Source organism: Manacus candei, unplaced genomic scaffold, assembly GCF_025592945.1.
Source record: "Manacus candei isolate 608988 ecotype Guabito, Panama unplaced genomic scaffold, ASM2559294v1 h1tg000373l, whole genome shotgun sequence".
Classification (NCBI taxonomy): domain Eukaryota; kingdom Metazoa; phylum Chordata; class Aves; order Passeriformes; family Pipridae; genus Manacus; species Manacus candei.
Window position 1 is genome coordinate 12,538 of NW_026138421.1, and position 16,905 is coordinate 29,442.

Consider the following 16,905-nt stretch of genomic DNA (forward strand, 5'->3'; position numbering starts at 1 on the left):
GGGCGGGGCTTGAGCCCGACCGGGGCCGAGCGCGCGCTCCCATTGGCCGGCCGGGCCGTCAATCAGCGCCGCTCTTAAAGGGCCCGCGACGCGTTTTGGGGAAGGGGGGGGGGGTCGATACCTGCTCCCGGCGGGGGGGGGGGGTCGGGCGGCGAGCGCGGGGCTCGGGCGGGCCCGGGGCGCCCTGGGGGCCTCGACGGGTGCGGGGGCGACGGGCAGAGACCCCCCCGCCCCCCCCCGGCCCCGGCCCCACCGGCACCGGGGCCCCCCCCTCCCCGCCGGGCCGCCTCCCAACGCCGGAGCTGCCGCAGCGCCGCTCGGAGCACAGGTAGGAGCGGGGCCTGAGCCCACCCCCCCCACGGCGAGACCCCCACGGCGCACCCCCGGCATCCACAGCACATCCTCGGCATCCTCATCCCAACCCCGGCATCCTCATCCCAACCCCGGCATCCACAGCACATCCTCGGCATCCTCAGCACGTCCCCGGCATCCTCATCCCAACCCTGGTATCCACATCCCAACCCCGGCATCCTCATCCCAACCCCGGCATCCACATCCCAACCCCGGAATCCCCTTCCCATCCCCGGCATCCTCAGCACATCCCTGGTATCCACATCCCATCCCTGGTATCCACATCCCATCCCCGGCATCCTCATCCCATCCCTGGTATCCACATCCCACCCCCGGCATCCACATCCCATCCCTGGTATCCCCTTCCCAACCCCGGCATCCACAGCACATCCCCGGCATCTCCATCCCAACCCCGAAATCCTCTTCCCATCCCCGGCATCCACATCCCATCCCTGGTATCCACATCCCATCCCTGGTATCCACATCCCAACCCTGGTATCCACATCCCATCCCTGGTATCCCCATCCCATCCCTGGTATCCACATCCCATCCCTGGTATCCACATCCCATCCCTGGTATCCACATCCCAACCCTGGTATCCACATCCCATCCCTGGTATCCACATCCCAACCCTGGTATCCACATCCCATCCCTGGTATCCACATCCCATCCCTGGTATCCACATCCCAACCCTGGTATCCACATCCCATCCCTGGTATCCACATCCCAACCCCGGCATCCACATCCCAACCCCGGCATCCTCATCCCAACCCTGGTATCCACATCCCATCCCTGGTATCCACATCCCATCCCCGGCATCCTCATCTCAACCCCGGCATCCTCAGCACATCCCCAGCATCCACATCCCAACTCCGGCATCCACATCCCAACCCCGGAATCCACATCCCAACCCTGGTATCCACATCCCAACCCCGGCATCCTCAGCACGTCCCCGGCATCCCCATCCCAATCCCGGCATCCACATCCCAACCCGGGCATCCACATCCCATCCCTGGTATCCCCTTCCCATCCCGGCCCCATCCCGGTCTCATCCCAACCTGGCATCTCCATCCTGACCCCCCTCATCCCACTCCCAGCATCCCCATCCCACCCCCCACATCTCCATCCCATCCCCATCCCATCCCCATCCCACCCCCGACCCCCCCATCCCACCCCCCCACATCTCCATCCCACCCCCAGCCCCATCCCAACCCCATCCCACCTCTGACCCCCCAATCCCACCCTCGGCATCCTCATCCCATCCTTGGCATCCCAATCCCACCCCCGGCCCCATCCCGACCCCATCCCAGTCCCATCCCATCTCCGGCATCTCCATCCCCAGCCCGGCCCCATCCCACCCCCGACCCCCCCATCCCACCCCCATCCCACCCCTGACCCCCCCATCCCACCCTCTGGCATCCCAGCCCCATCCCAGCCCCATCCCAGCCCCATCCCGGCCCCATCCCACCCCCGGCATCTCCATCCTGAACCCCCATCCCACCCCCGACCCCATCCCAGTCCCATCCCGGTCTCACCCTGGTCCCATCCCACCTCTGACCCCCCCATTCCACCCCCGACATCCTCATCACAGCCCCGGCATCCCCATCCCACCCTCATCCCCATCCCGGCCCCATCCCAACCCGGCATCTCCATCCCGACCCCTCCATCCCCCCCCTGACCCCATCCCGGTCCCATCCCGGTTCCATCCTGGTCCCATCCCACACCTGACCCCTCCATGCCGACCCCATCCCCATCCCGGCCCCATCCCACCCCCGGCATCTCCATCCTGAACCCCCATCCCACCCCCGACCCCATCCCAGTCCCATCCCGGTCTCACCCTGGTCCCATCCCACCTCTGACCCCCCCATTCCACCCCCGACATCCTCATCACGGCCCCGGCATCCCCATCCCATCCCCATCCCACCCCCATCCCCATCCTGGTCCCATCCCCATCCCGGTCCCATCCCCATCCCACCCCTGACCCCATCCCCAGTCCCATCCCGGTCCCATCCCAGTCCCATCCTACCCCCCGCATCCCCATCCCACCCCCATCCCCATCCCCGTCCCATCCCAACCCGGCATCTCCATCCTGACCCCCCCCCCCACCCCTGGTCCCATCCTGGCCCCATCCCAACCCAGAATCTCCATCCTGACCACCCCATCCCCATCCCGACCCCATCCCAACCCAGCATCCCCATTCCATCCCCGAGCCCCCCATCCCATCCTTGGCATCCCAGTCCCATCCCGGTCCCATCCCACACCCGGCATCCCCATCACGGCCTCGACCCCCCCATCCCACCCCTGGCCCCATCCCGGTCCCATCCCGATCCCATCCCGACCCCATCCCACCCCCAGCATCCCCATCCTGACCCCCCCATCCCACCCCCAACCCCATCCTGGCCCCATCCCGGTCCCATCCCGGTCCCATCCCACACCTGACCCCCCCAGCCCCTTCCTGGCCCCATCCCAATCCGGTATCCCCATCCCAACTCCCCCATCCTACCCCTGACCCCCCCATCCCACCCCTATCCCCATCCCACCCCCATCCCCATCCTGACCCCCCCCATCTCACCCCCGGCCCCATCCCGGCCCCATCCCAATCCCATCCCAACCCGGAATCTCCATCCTGACCCCCCATCCCAGTCCCGACCCCCCCATCCCACCCCCGACCCCATCCCGGTCCCATCCCATCCCGGCATCTCCATCCCGACCCCTCATTCCACCCCCGACCCCCCCATCCCACCCCCGGCATCTGCATCCCACCCCCCAGGCCTCTTTCTGAGCATCCCAGTAACCCCCCAGTGCATCCCAGTGCATCCCAGTAACCCCCCAGTGCATCCCAGTGCATCCCAGTAACCCCCCAGTGCATCCCAGTGCATCCCAGTAACCCCCCAGTGCATCCCAGTGCATCCCAGTAACCCCCCAGTGCATCCCAGTGCACCCCAGTGCACCCCAGTGCATCCCAGTGCATCCCAGTGCATCCCAGTACCCCCCAGTGCATCCCAGTGCATCCCAGTGCATCCCAGTGCATCCCAGTGCATCCCAGTACCCCCCAGTGCACCCCAGTGCACCCCAGTGCATCCCAGTGCATCCCAGTGCATCCCAGTGCATCCCAGTACCCCCCAGTGCATCCCAGTGCATCCCAGTACCCCCCAGTGCATCCCAGTGCATCCCAGTGCACCCCAGTGCATCCCAGTACCCCCCAGTGCATCCCAGTGCATCCCAGTACCCCCCAGTGCATCCCAGTGCATCCCAGTGCACCCCAGTGCATCCCAGTGCATCCCAGTACCCCCCAGTGCATCCCAGTGCATCCCAGTGCACCCCAGTGCATCCCAGTGCATCCCAGTGCATCCCAGTGCATCCCAGTACCCCCCAGTGCACCCCATCCCACCCCCGTTATACCCCAATACCCCCCCCAGCACCCCCCCAGTAACCTCCCAGTGCACCCCAGTACCCCCAGTGCCCCTCTCATTGCCCCCCATCCCATCCCCCATCCCACCCAGGTGTGCCCAGGTGTGCCCAGGTGTGCCCAGGCATACCCAGGTGTGCCCAGGTGTACCCAGGTGTGCCCAGGTGTGCCCAGGTGTACCCAGGTGTGCCCAGGTGTACCCAGGTGTCCCCCAGGTGTGCCCAGGTGTCCCCCAGGTGTGCCCAGGTGTACCCAGGTGTCCCCCAGGTGTCCCCCAGGTGTGCCCAGGTGTACCCAGGTGTACCCAGGTGTCCCCCAGGTGTCCCCCAGGTGTGCCCAGGTGTACCCAGGTGTGCCCAGGTGTCCCCCAGGTGTGCCCAGGTGTGCCCGGGTGCCCTCAGGATGATGTGGGAGGTGCTGCCCACCATCAGCCAGGACCCCCGGGGGGGTCAGAACCAAACCAGCTCATGGTGTTCCCCATACCAATCCCATCTCCTGTCCCACCCAGGTGTGCCCAGGTGTGCCCAGGTGTGCCCAGGTGTGCCCAGGCGCCCTCAGGATGATGTGGGAGGTGCTGCCCACCATCAGCCAGGACCCCCGGGGGGATCAGGTCATGGAGCTCATGATGCTGACCATTATCCTATCCCACCCAGGTGTGCCCAGGTGTACCCAGGTGTGCCCAGGTGTGCCCAGGAGTGCCCGGGCCCCAGCAGGATGATGTGCGAGGTGCTGCCCACCATCAGCCAGGACCCCCGGGGGGGTTTCAGGACCCCCAAACCCCCAGAGCTGGTGAAGCTCATGGTGCTGACCATTATCCTATCCCACCCAGGTGTGCCCAGGTGTGCCCAGCTGTGCCCAGGTGTGCCCAGCTGTGCCCAGGAGTGCCCAGCTGTGCCCGGGCCCCACCAGGATGATGTGGGAGGTGCTGCCCACCTTCAGCCAGGACCCCCGGGGGGATCAGGGACCCCCAAACCCCCAGAGTTGGAGCATCTCATGGTGTTCCCTGTGCTCACTTTGTGTCCCGTCCCACCCAGGTGTGCCCAGGTGTGCCCAGGTGTGCCCGGGTGCCCTCAGGATGATGTGGGAGGTGCTGCCCACCTTCAACCAGGACCCCCGGGGGGGTCAGAACCAAAACAGCTCATGGTGTTCCCTGTACCAATCCCATCTCCTGTCCCACCCAGGTGTGCCCAGGTGTGCCCAGGTGTGCCCGGCTGTGCCCAGGTGTGCCCAGGTGTGCCTGGGCCCTGGCAGGATGATGTGCGAGGTGCTGCCCACCATCAGCCAGGACCCCCGGGGGGGTCAGGTCATGGAGCTCATGATGCTGACCATTATCCTGTCCCACCCAGGTGTGCCCAGGTGTGCCCAGGTGTGCCCAGGTGTGCCCAGGAGTGCCCGGGCCCCGGCAGGATGATGTGCGAGGTGCTGCCCACCATCAGCGAGGACCCCCGGCGGGGCTCGGGGGCGGCGGAGGAGCCGGGGCTGGAGCAGCTGATGGTGCAGATGCTGCGGGAGCGGGAGCGGCTCCTGGAGACGCTGCGGGACACCCAGGAGGGGCTGCAGACGGCGCACCTGAGGCTCCGGGACCTGGCCCACGAGAGGGACCTGCTCCAGAGGCAGCTCAACTGCGCCCTCCCGCAGGTGGGCGGGGCTTGTGAAAGGGGGCGGGGCTTGTGGAAGGAGGGTGTGGCTCGCAGAGGGGGTGTGGTCAGAGTGGGTGTGGTCGGGGCTCACCTGTACCTGGCCCACGAGAGGGATCTCCTGCAGAGGCAGCTCAACTGCGCCCTCCCGCAGGTGGGCGGGGCTACAAAGGGTGGGCGGGGCTCGTGGAAGGAGGGCGGGGCTCGCAGAGGGGGTGTGGTCAGAGTGGGTGTGGTCGGGGCTCACCTGTACCTGGCCCATGAGAGGGATCTCCTGCAGAGGCAGCTCAACTGCGCCCTCCCGCAGGTGGGCGGGGCTACAAAGGGTGGGCGGGGCTCGTGGAAGGAGGGCGGGGCTCGCAGAGGGGGTGTGGTCAGAGTGGGTGTGGTCGGGGCTCACCTGTACCTGGCCCATGAGAGGGATCTCCTGCAGAGGCAGCTCAACTGCGCCCTCCCGCAGGTGGGCGGGGCTAGAAGGGTGGGCGGGGCTAGAAAGGGTGGGCGGGACTTGCAGAGTGGGTGTGGTCAGAGTGGGTGTGGTCAGTGGCGGTTGGGCTGGGCAGGTAAGGGCGGGGTGCGGTCAGGTGGGGAGATGTGGGGGAGCAAAGGGGTGTGGCTAAGGGGGCGTGGTTTGTGTTAGGGTGTGACTAAAGGGGTGTGGCTAAGGGGGCGTGGTTTGTGTTAGGGTGTGACTAAAGGGGTGTGGCTAAGGGGGCGTGGTTGGTGTTAGGGTGTGACTAAAGAGGTGTGACTAAGGGGGTGTGGCTAAGGGGGCGTGGTTTATGTTGAGGTGTGGTTTAAGGGGTGTGGTTTATGTTGGGGTGTGACTAAACGGTGTGGCTAAGGGGGCGTGGTTTGTGTTAGGGTGTGACTAAAGGGGTGTGGCTAAGGGGGCGTGGTTTATGTTAGGGTGTGGCTAAGGGGGTGTGGCTAAGGGGTGTGGTTTATTTTGAGGTGTGGTTTAAGGGGTGTGGTTTATGTTAGGGTGTGGTTTAAGGGGTATGGCTAAGGGGCGTGGCTTGTGGGGGACGTGGCTAAGGGGGCGTGGCTTTTGTTAGGGTGTGACTAGCGGGGTGTGGCTAAGGGGGCGTGGTTTGTGTTAGGGTGTGACTAATGGGGTGTGGCTAAGGGGGCGTGGTTTATGTTAGGGTGTGACTCAGGGGGTATGACTAAGGGGGTGTGGTTTGTTTAGGGGCGTGGCTAAGGGGGCGTGGTCTGTGTGTGGACGTGGCTAACAGGGTGTGGCTAAGGGGGCGTGGTCTGTGTGTGGGCGTGGCTAACCGGCCCCGTGCCCGTGCCAGGAGCTGGCGGCGCTGACGAAGGAGCTCAACGTGTGCCGGGAGCAGCTGCTGGAGCGCGAGGAGGAGATCGCCGAGCTCAAGGCCGAGAGGAACAACACCCGCGTGAGTGGCACCGGCCCTGGCACTGACCCTGGCACCTGGCACTGTCCCCCCAATGTCCCCAATGTCCCCCCGATGTCCCCAATGTCCCCAATCCCCTCAATGTCCCCCCAATGTCCCCCCAATGTCCCCCCAATGTCCCCCATGTCCCCCCAATGTCCCCCAATGTCCCCCAATGTCCCCCCAATGTCCCCAATGTCCCCCCAATGTCCCCAACGCCCCCAACACCCCCAATGTCCCCCCAATGTCCCCCATGTCCCCCCAATGTCCCCAATGTCCCCAATGTCCCCCCAATGTCCCCCCAATGTCCCCCCAATGTCCCCAATGTCCCCTCCATCCCCAGCTCCTCTTGGAACACCTGGAGCACCTGGTGTCCCCAATGTCCCCAATGTCCCCAATGTCCCCAATCCCCCCAATGTCCCCAATGTCCCCAATGTCCCTCCATCCCCAGCTCCTGCTGGAGCACCTGGAGCACCTAGTGTCCCAAATGTCCCCAATCCCCCCAATGTCCCCAACGCCCCCAATCCCCCCAATGTCCCCAATGTCCCCGATGTCCCCAATGTCCCCAATGTCCCCAATGTCCCCAATGTCCCCCCAATGTCCCCAGCTCCTCCTGGAGCACCTGGAGCACCTGGTGTCCCCAATGTCCCCAATCCCCCCAATCCCCCCAATGTCCCCAATGTCCCCAATGTCCCCAATGTCCCCGATGTCCCCAATGTCCCTCCATCCCCAGCTCCTCCTGGAGCACCTGGAGCACCTGGTGTCCCAAATGTCCCCAATCCCCCCAATGTCCCCAACGCCCCCAATCCCCCCAACGCCCCCAACGCCCCCAATCCCCCCAATGTCCCCAATGTCCCCGATGTCCCCAATGTCCCCAATGTCCCCAATGATGTCCCCAGCTCCTGCTGGAGCACCTGGAGCACCTGGTGTCGCGGCACGAGCGGTCTCTGCGGATGACGGTGGTGAAGCGCCAGGCGCAGTCGCCCTCGGGGGTCTCCTCGGAGGTCGAGGTGCTCAAGGCCCTCAAGTCCCTCTTCGAGCACCACAAGGCGCTGGACGAGAAGGTTCGGGGGGGCTCAGGGGGTCTCGGGGGGTCTTGGGGGGTCTCGGGGGTCTCCAGTGTCCCTGGGGGTCTTTTTGGGGTCCTGATGTCACCCAGGTGGCCCTGGGGGACTCTGGGTGGCCCTGGGTGTTACAGGGGTCCCTGGGGGTCTTGGGGGGGTCTCTGGTGTCACTCAGGTGTCCCCTGGTGTCCCTGGGGGTCCCTGGGGGTCTTTTTGGGGTCCCTGATGTCACCCAGGTGGCCCTGGGGGACTCTGGGTGGTCCTGGGTGTCACGGGGGTCCCTGGGTGTCCCTGGGGGTCTTTTTGGGTCCCTGATGTCACCCGGGTGGCCCTGGGGGACTCTGGGTGGCCCTGGGTGTCCCTGGGGGTCCCTGGGGGTCTCAGGGCTCTGGGGGGTCTCTAGGGGTCCGTGGGTGTCTCTGGGGGTCCTTGATGTCACCCAGCTGTCCCCGTGGTGTCCCTGGGGGTCCCTGGGGGTCTTTTTGGGGTCCCTGGTGTCACCCAGGTGGCCCTGGGGGTCCCTGGGGGTCCCTGGGGATCTTTTTGGGGTCCTGATGTCACCCAGGTGGCCCGGGGGGACTCTGGGTGGCCCTGGGTGTCACGGGGGTCCCTTGGGGGTCCCTGGGGGTCTTTTTGGGTCCCTGATGTCACCCAGGTGTCCCCTGGTGTCCCTGGGGGTCCCTGGGAGTCTCAGGGGGTCTCGAGACTCTGGGGGGTCTCTGAGGGTCCCTGGGTGTCCCTGATGTCCCCCCGATGTCCCCCCAGTGTCCCCCAGGTGCGGGAGCGGCTGCGGGTGGCCCTGGTGTCACCCCTGTGTCCCGGGGGTCTCTGGGGGTCCCTGGGGGTCTCTGGGTGTCTCTGGGTGTCCTGGGGGTCCCTGGGTGTCCCCAATGTCCCCCCGATGTCCCCCCGGTGTCCCCCCAGGTGCGGGAGCGGCTGCGGGTGGCCCTGGAGCGCGTGGCCGTGCTGGAGGAGGAGCTGGAGGTGTCCAACCAGGAGGTGACACCTGGACCCCTGTCCCTGTGTCCCTGTCCCCTGGGGGTGTCCCCCTGTCCCCTGGGGGGGTGACAAGTGTCCCCCTGTCCCCTGGGGGTGTCCCCCTGTCCCCTGGGGGGGTGACACGCGTCCCCATGTCCCCCTGTCCCCCCAGTCCCTGTCCCTGCAGGAGCAGCTCTCCCCACACGTGTCCCCATGTCCCCTGGGGGTGTCCCCATGTCCCCTGGGGGTGTCCCCATTTCCCTGGGGGTGTCCCCATGTCCCCCTGTCCCCTGGGGGTGTCCCCATGTCCCCATGTCCCCTGGGGGTGTCCCCATGTCCCCCTGTCCCCGCAGTCCCTGTCCCTGCGGGAGCAGCTCTCCCCACACGTGTCTCTTGTCCCCTGGGGTGTCCCCCTGTCCCCTGGGGGTGTCCCCCTGTCCCCTGGGGGTGTCCCCCTGTCCCCTGGGGGGGTGACACGTGTCCCCCTGTCCCCCCAGTCGCTGTCCCTGCGGGAGCAGCTCTCCCGTCGCCGCTCCGGCATCGAGGACTCGCCCAGTGACGGGGACAGCCCGGTACGGGGGGGTCAGGGGGTCACAGGGGGGTCAGAGGGTCATGGGAGGTCACGGAGACATCATGGGGGGTCATGGGGGTCACAGGAGGGTCATGGGGGTCATGAGGAGTCATGGGGGTCATGACGGGTCATGGGGGTCACAGAGGCATCGTGGGGGGGCATGGGGGGGTCAGAGGGTCACAGGGGGGCATGAGGGGTCATGGGGTCACAGGGGGTCACAGAGGTATCCTGAGGGGTCATGAGGGGGTCAGGGGGGAGCAGGGTGGGGGCAGGGGGGGTCATGGGGGTCATGGGGGTCACAGGGGTCACAGGAGGGTCATGGGGAGTCACAGAGGCATCATAGGGGGTCATGGGGGGTCATGGGGGTCATGGGGGTCACAGGCGGATTGTGAGGGGTCATGGGGGGGTCATGGGGGTCAGAGGGTCATGGGGGTCACGGAGACATCATGGGGGGTCATGGGGGTCACAGGCGGGTCATGGGGGTCACAGAGGCATCGTGGGGGGTCATGGGGAGGTCATGGGGGTCATGGGGGGGCTCACGAGGGGTCATGGGGGGGGGTCAAGGTGTCCTGGGGGGGGGGTCACAGAGGGGTCACAGTCAGGGGTGTCAATCCCGGGGGGGTCAGAGGGGTTTTGGGGGGGTGTGGGGGTCAGGGGGGTGGAAGTCAGGGGTCAGAGGTCACAGATACCCCCCCTGACCCCCCCAGGGCCCCCCCGAGCGGCGCCGGGAGGCGGAGCTGGAGGCGTCGCTGGGCCGGCAGCGCGTGGCCGCCCTGTGCCGGCAGCTCCAGAGGCTCCAGGACGAGGCCAACGCGGCCCAGAGGGAGCTGGCCCGGGCACACGAGGCGGGAGCCAAACTCCAGAGGGACCTCAAGGAGGTAGGACATGGAAAAACCCCGAGAAACGGGGAGAAAATGGGGAAAAGTGGGGAAAAAATGGGAGAAAATGGGAGAAAATGGGGGAAAACTGGGTCAAACTGGGAGGAACTGGGACAAACTGGGAGCTGGCCCGGGCACACGAGGTGGGGGCCAAACTCCAGAGGGACCTCAAGGAGGTGGGACACGGGAAAATCCCGGGAAACGGGGAGAAAATGGGGAAAAATGGGAAAAAACGGCAAAAAAATGGGTTAAACTGGGAGAAACTGGGAGAAACTGGGACAAACTGGGACAAACTGGGACAAACTGGGAGCTGGCCCGGGCACACGAGGCGGGGGCCAAACTGCAGAGGGACCTCAAGGAGGTAGGACATGGAAAAACCCGGGAAACGGGGAGAAAATGGGGGAAAATGGGGAAAAAATGGGAGAAAATGTCCCCCCAATGTCCCCCCAATGTCCCCCCCAATGTCCCCCAATGTCCCCAATGTCCCCAATGTCCCCCCAATGTCCCCCAATGTCCCCAATGTCCCCAATGTCCCCAATGTCCCCAATGTCCCCCCAATGTCCCCCCAATGTCCCCCCCAATGTCCCCAATGTCCCCAATGTCCCCAATGTCCCCCCAATGTCCCCCCAATGTCCCCCCAATGTCCCCAATGTCCCCAATGTCCCCAATGTCCCCCCAATGTCCCCCAATGTCCCCCAATGTCCCCCCAATGTCCCCCCAATGTCCCCCAATGTCCCCAATGTCCCCAATGTCCCCCCAATGTCCCCCCAATGTCCCCCCAATGTCCCCCAATGTCCCCAATGTCCCCCAATGTCCCCCCAATGTCCCCCCAATGCCCCCCCAATGTCCCCCAATGTCCCCAATGTTCCCCCAATGTCCCCCCAATGTCCCCAATGTCCCCCCAATCCCCTCAATGTCCCCAATGTGCCCCCAATGTCCCCCCCAACGCCCCCAACGCCCCCAATCCCCCCCAATGTCCCCCAATGTCCCCAATGCCCCCCAAATCCCCCAAATCCCCCCCGGTGTCCCGTCGCAGGCGCTGGCCCAGCGGGAGGACATGGAGGAGCGGATCACGACGCTGGAGCGGCGCTACCTGAGCGCCCAGCGCGAGGCCACCTCCCTGCACGACGCCAACGACCGCCTGGAGAACGAGCTGGCCAGCAAGGACTCCCTCTACAGACAGGTGAGCGCACCTGGGGGCACCTGGGGGGCACCTGGGGTACACCTGAGATAGCTGGAACACACCTGAGATAGCTGGGACACACCTGGGGTACACCTGGGATAGCTGGGGGATGAGCTGGCCAGCAAGGACTCCCTCTACAGACAGGTGAGCGCACCTGGGGATAGGTGGGATACACCTGGGATACACCTGGGATATGTGGGATACACCTGGGATACACCTGGGACACACCTGGGATAGCTGGGATACACCTGGGATAGCTGGGGGATGAGCTGGTCAGCAAGGACTCCCTCTACAGACAGGTGAGCGCACCTGGGGGCACCTGGGATATGTGGGATACACCTGGGGTACACCTGGGATACACCTGGGATACCTGGGATACACCTGGGGGCACCTGGGATATGTGGGATACACCTGGGATACACCTGGGATACACCTGGGGGCACCTGGGATAGCTGGGGGGCACATGGGATACACCTGGGATACACCTGGGATACACCTGGGATAGCTGGGACACACCTGGGATACACCTGGGATACACCTGGGATAGCTGGGATACACCTGGGATACACCTGGGACACACCTGGGATACACCTGGGATAGCTGGGACACACCTGGGATACACCTGGGACACACGGGGGATGAGCTGGCCAGCAAGGACTCCCTCTACAGACAGGTGAGTGCACCTGGGATAGGTGGGATACACCTGGGATACACCTGGGATACACCTGGGATAGGTGGGACACACCTGGGATACACCTGGGATACACCTGGGATAGCTGGGACACACCTGGGATACACCTGGGATAGCTGGGATACACCTGAGATACACCTGGGATACACCTGGGGTACACCTGAGATAGCTGGGATACACCTGGGATACACCTGGGACACACCTGGGATACACCTGGGATACACCTGGGATAGCTGGGACACACCTGGGATACACCTGGGACACACCTGGGACACACCTGGGATACACCTGGGACACACCTGGGACACACCTGGGATACACCTGGGATAGCTGGGGGGCACCTGGGATACACCTGGGATACACCTGGGATACACCTGGGATAGCTGGGATACACCTGGGCACACCTGTCCCACCTGGGCCACATCTGTCCCAAACCTGGAGACACACCTGGCACATCTGGCACACCTGTATCTCACCTGTCACACCTGTCACACCTGTCTTACCTGGGTTACCTGGGTTACCTGTCACACCTGTATCTCACCTGTTACCTGTCCCAGAGTGAGGAGAAGGGCCGGCAGCTGCAGGAGTGGCTGTGTCACACCTGTATCACACCTGTATCTCACCTGTCACACCTGTATCTCACCTGTCACACCTGTATCTCACCTGTCTCACCTGCAGAGCGAGGAGAAGGGCCGGCAGCTGCAGGAGTGGCTGTGTCACACCTGACTCACCTGGGTTACCTGTCTCTCACCTGTCTCACCTGTATCTCACCTGTCACACCTGTATCTCACCTGTCACACCTGTATCTCACCTGTCACACCTGTATCACACCTGTCTCACCTGTCTCTCACCTGTCACACCTGTATCACACCTGTCTCACCTGTCTCTCACCTGTCACACCTGTATCTCACCTGTCTCTCACCTGCAGAGCGAGGAGAAGGGCCGGCAGCTGCAGGAGTGGCTGTGTCACACCTGACTCACCTGGGTTACCTGTATCACACCTGTCTCACCTGTATCTCACCTGTCACACCTGTCTCTCACCTGTCACACCTGTATCTCACCTGTCACACCTGTCTCTCACCTGTCACACCTGTATCTCACCTGTCTCACCTGTATCTCACCTGTCACACCTGTCTCTCACCTGTCACACCTGTCTCTCACCTGTCACACCTGTATCTCACCTGTATCACACCTGTCTCACCTGTGTTTTACCTGTCTCACCTGTCCCAGAGCGAGGAGAAGGGCCGGCAGCTGCAGGAGTGGCTGTGTCACACCTGTATCTCACCTGTCTCACCTGTATCTCACCTGTCACACCTGTCACACCTGTATCACCTGTATCACCTGTCTCACCTGTGTTTTACCTGTGTTTTACCTGTCCCAGAGCGAGGAGAAGGGCCGGCAGCTGCAGGAGTGGCTGTGTCACACCTGACTCACCTGGGTTACCTGTATCACACCTGTCTCACCTGTCTCTCACCTGTCACACCTGTATCTCACCTGTCACACCTGTATCTCACCTGTCACACCTGTATCTCACCTGTCTCACCTGTATCTCACCTGTCTCACCTGTCTCTCACCTGTCACACCTGTATCTCACCTGTCACACCTGTATCTCACCTGTCTCACCTGTATCTCACCTGTCTCACCTGTATCACACCTGTCACACCTGTATCTCACCTGTCACACCTGTATCTCACCTGTCTCACCTGTCTCTCACCTGTCACACCTGTATCTCACCTGTCTCTCACCTGCAGAGCGAGGAGAAGGGCCGGCAGCTGCAGGAGTGGCTGTGTCACACCTGGCTCACCTGGGTTACCTGTATCACACCTGTCACACCTGTATCTCACCTGTCACACCTGTATCTCACCTGTCTCACCTGCAGAGCGAGGAGAAGGGCCGGCAGCTGCAGGAGTGGCTGTGTCACACCTGTATCACCTGTATCACACCTGTCACACCTGTATCTCACCTGTTACCTGTGTTACCTGTGTTTCAGAGCGAGGAGAAGGGCCGGCAGCTGCAGGAGTGGCTGTGTCACACCTGTCACACCTGTCACACCTGGCTCACCTGTCTCACCTGTGTTTTACCTGTCTCACCTGCAGAGCGAGGAGAAGGGCCGGCAGCTGCAGGAGTGGCTGGAGGACGCGAAGGCGAAGCTCCACCAGACCCTCCAGAAGGCCGAGACCCTCCCCGAGATCGAGGCCCAGCTCGCCCAGAGGGTCGCCGCCCTCAACAAGGTGGCATTTGGGGGGTCCTGGGGGGTCCTGGAGGGTCCTGGGGGGTCTTGGGGGGCCTTGGGAGGGTCCTTGAGGGGGTTTTGGGGGGGTCCTGAGGGGTCCTGGGGGGTCTTGGAAGGGTCCTTGAGGGGGATTTTGGGGGTCCTGGGGGGTCTTGGGGGTTCTTGGGAGGGTCCTTGAGAGGGTTTTGGGGAGATTTTGGGGGTCTTGGGGGGGGCATTGGAGGGTCCTTGAGGGGGTTTTGGGGGTCCTGGGGGGGGTTGGGAGAGTCCTTGAGGGGGTTTTGGGGGGGTTTTGGGAGATCTTGGGGGTCCTGGGGTGTCCTGGGGGGTCTTGGGGGCTCTTGGGGAGGGTCCTTGAGGGGCTTTGGGGGGTCCTGGGGGGTCCTGGGGGGGTCTCGGGGGGTCTGGGGGGGGCTTGGGAGGGTCCTTGAAGGGGTTTGGGGGGTCTTGGGGGGTTTTGGGGGGTCTTGGGAGGGTTTGGGAGGGTCCTTGAGGGGGGTTTTGGGGGATCCTGGGGGGTCCTGGGGTGTCCTGGGGGGTCTTGGGGGCTCTTGGGAGGGTCCTTGAGGGGCTTTGGGGGGTCCTGGGGGGTCCTGGGGGTCTTGGAGGGTCCTTGAGGGGGTTTTGGGGGCGTCTTCGGGAGATTTTGGGGGTCCTGGGGGGGATTTGGGGGTGTTTGGGAGGGTCTGGGGAGAATTTGGGGGGTCTTGGGAGGGTCCTTGAGGGGGGTTTTGGGAGATTTTGGGGGTCCTGGGGGGGGGAGTTTTGGAGGGTCCTTGAGGGGGTTTTGGAGGGTCTGGGGGGGGGTGGTTGAGGGGGTTTTGGGGGGTCCTGGGGAGGTTTTAGGGGGGATTTAGGGGGTCTTGGGGGATTTTGGGGGAGTTGGGAGGTTTTGGGGGGGGGTCTTGAGGAGTTTTTTGGTGCTTCCGGGGGGGTTTCTTGGGGCATTTTTGGGTCTGGGGGATTTTGGGGTGTCCAGGGGATTTTGGGGGGGTCTTGAGGGGATCCTGGGGGGGGTCTTTGAGGGGTCTTTGGGGGGTTTTGGGGGGGTCCTGAGGGGGTTTTGGCTGGTTCCAGGGGGTTTCTTGGGGCATTTTGGGGTCGGGGGGGCTTTGGGGGGGGGTCCTGAAGGATTTTGGGGGGTCCTGGGGGGATCCTGACAGGGCTTGGCAAGTTTTGGGGGGGTCTTTGGGGGTTCTTCGGGGGGTTTTGGGGGGTCTCGAGGGGTTTTGGGGGGGTCCCGAGGGGCTTTTTTTGGAGATTCTGGGGCTGTTCTTGGGGCATTTTTGGGGTCTGGGGGGTTTTGGGGTGCCCAGGAGATTTTGGGGGGTCCCGGAGGATTTTTGGGGGGTCCTGAGGGAGGGGTCCTGACCCCCTTGACCCCCCTTGGACCCCCCAAAATTGCCCCCCCCCCCCCCCCCAGGCCGAGGAACGTCACGGGAACTTCGAGGAGCGGCTGCGGCAGCTCGAGGCCCAACTGCAGGAGAAGAACCAGGAGCTGCAGAGGGTGAGGGGGGGACATCCTGGGGATTTTGGGGACCCCCCCGGATTTTTGGGGACCCCCCCCCCCGAATTTTTGGGGCCCCCCCCAGGCCCGGCAGAGGGAGAAGATGAACGACGAGCACAACAAGAGGCTCTCGGAGACGGTGGATCGGCTGCTCAGCGAGAGCAACGAGCGGCTCCAGCTGCACCTCAAGGAGAGGATGGGGGCCCTGGAGGAGAAGGTGGGGGGTCCCCCAAATCTAGGGGGGTCCCGGGAGGAATTTGGGGGGTCCTGGGAAAAATTTGGGGGGTCTTGAGGGAAATTTTGGGGGTCCTGGGGGCTCCACGACTCTGAAAAGTGGCTCCGGCTGAAGCTCGAGGAGAAGGTTTGGGGGGTCCTGGAAAGTCTTGGGATATTCTGGAGGGGTTCTGGAGGGGTCCCCAAAATCGGGAGGGGTCTCGGGAGAAATTTGGGGGGTCCTGGGAAAAATTTGGGGGGTCCTGGGAGGGGTTTGGGGGGTCCCGGGGGGTCTGTGAGTGTAAAAAGTGGCTCCGGCTGAAGCTCGAGGAGAAGGTTTGGGGGGTCCCCAAAATCTGGAGGGGTCCTGGGTGGTCCTGGGAGAAATCTGGGGGGTCCTGGGGAAGATTTGGGGGGTCCTGGGAGGGATTTGGGGGGTCCTGGGGGGTTTTTTGGGGGTCCTGGGGGTTTTTTTGGGGGGCCTGGGGGGAGTTTGGGGGGTCCTGGAGAAGATTTGGGGGGTCCTCAGAGGGATTTAGGGGGTCCTGGGAGGGATTTGGGGGGTCCTGGGGAAGGTTTGGGGGGGTCCTGAGAGGGATTTGGGGGGTCCTGGGAAGGTTTGGGGGGTCCTGGAAGGGTTTTGGGGGGTCCTGGGGGGCTTCTTGGGGGTCCCGGGAGGGATTTGAGGGTCCTGAGGGGGTTTCTTGGGGGTCCTGGGAGGGACTTGAGGGCTCCTGCTGCTCCGGGGGGTCTCGGGGGGGTCTCTGGTCGGTTCTGGGGGTCTCTCCCC

General features: G+C 64.2%; 1 protein-coding gene across 1 annotated transcript; it reads left to right on the plus strand.

Annotated features, from left to right (window-relative positions):
* Window positions 1-302: 302 nt before the first annotated feature.
* LOC127465369 (liprin-alpha-3-like) lies at window positions 303-16,119 on the plus strand (the record flags this gene model as incomplete). Its single annotated transcript, XM_051775829.1, has 11 exons — window positions 303-328; window positions 5,107-5,398; window positions 6,699-6,800; window positions 7,697-7,861; window positions 8,786-8,860; window positions 9,337-9,411; window positions 10,118-10,288; window positions 11,325-11,471; window positions 14,259-14,393; window positions 15,819-15,902; window positions 15,988-16,119. Coding segments are annotated over exons 2-11 (1,317 nt in total), but the record flags the coding sequence as incomplete, so codon positions are not given.
* Window positions 16,120-16,905: the final 786 nt, after the last annotated feature.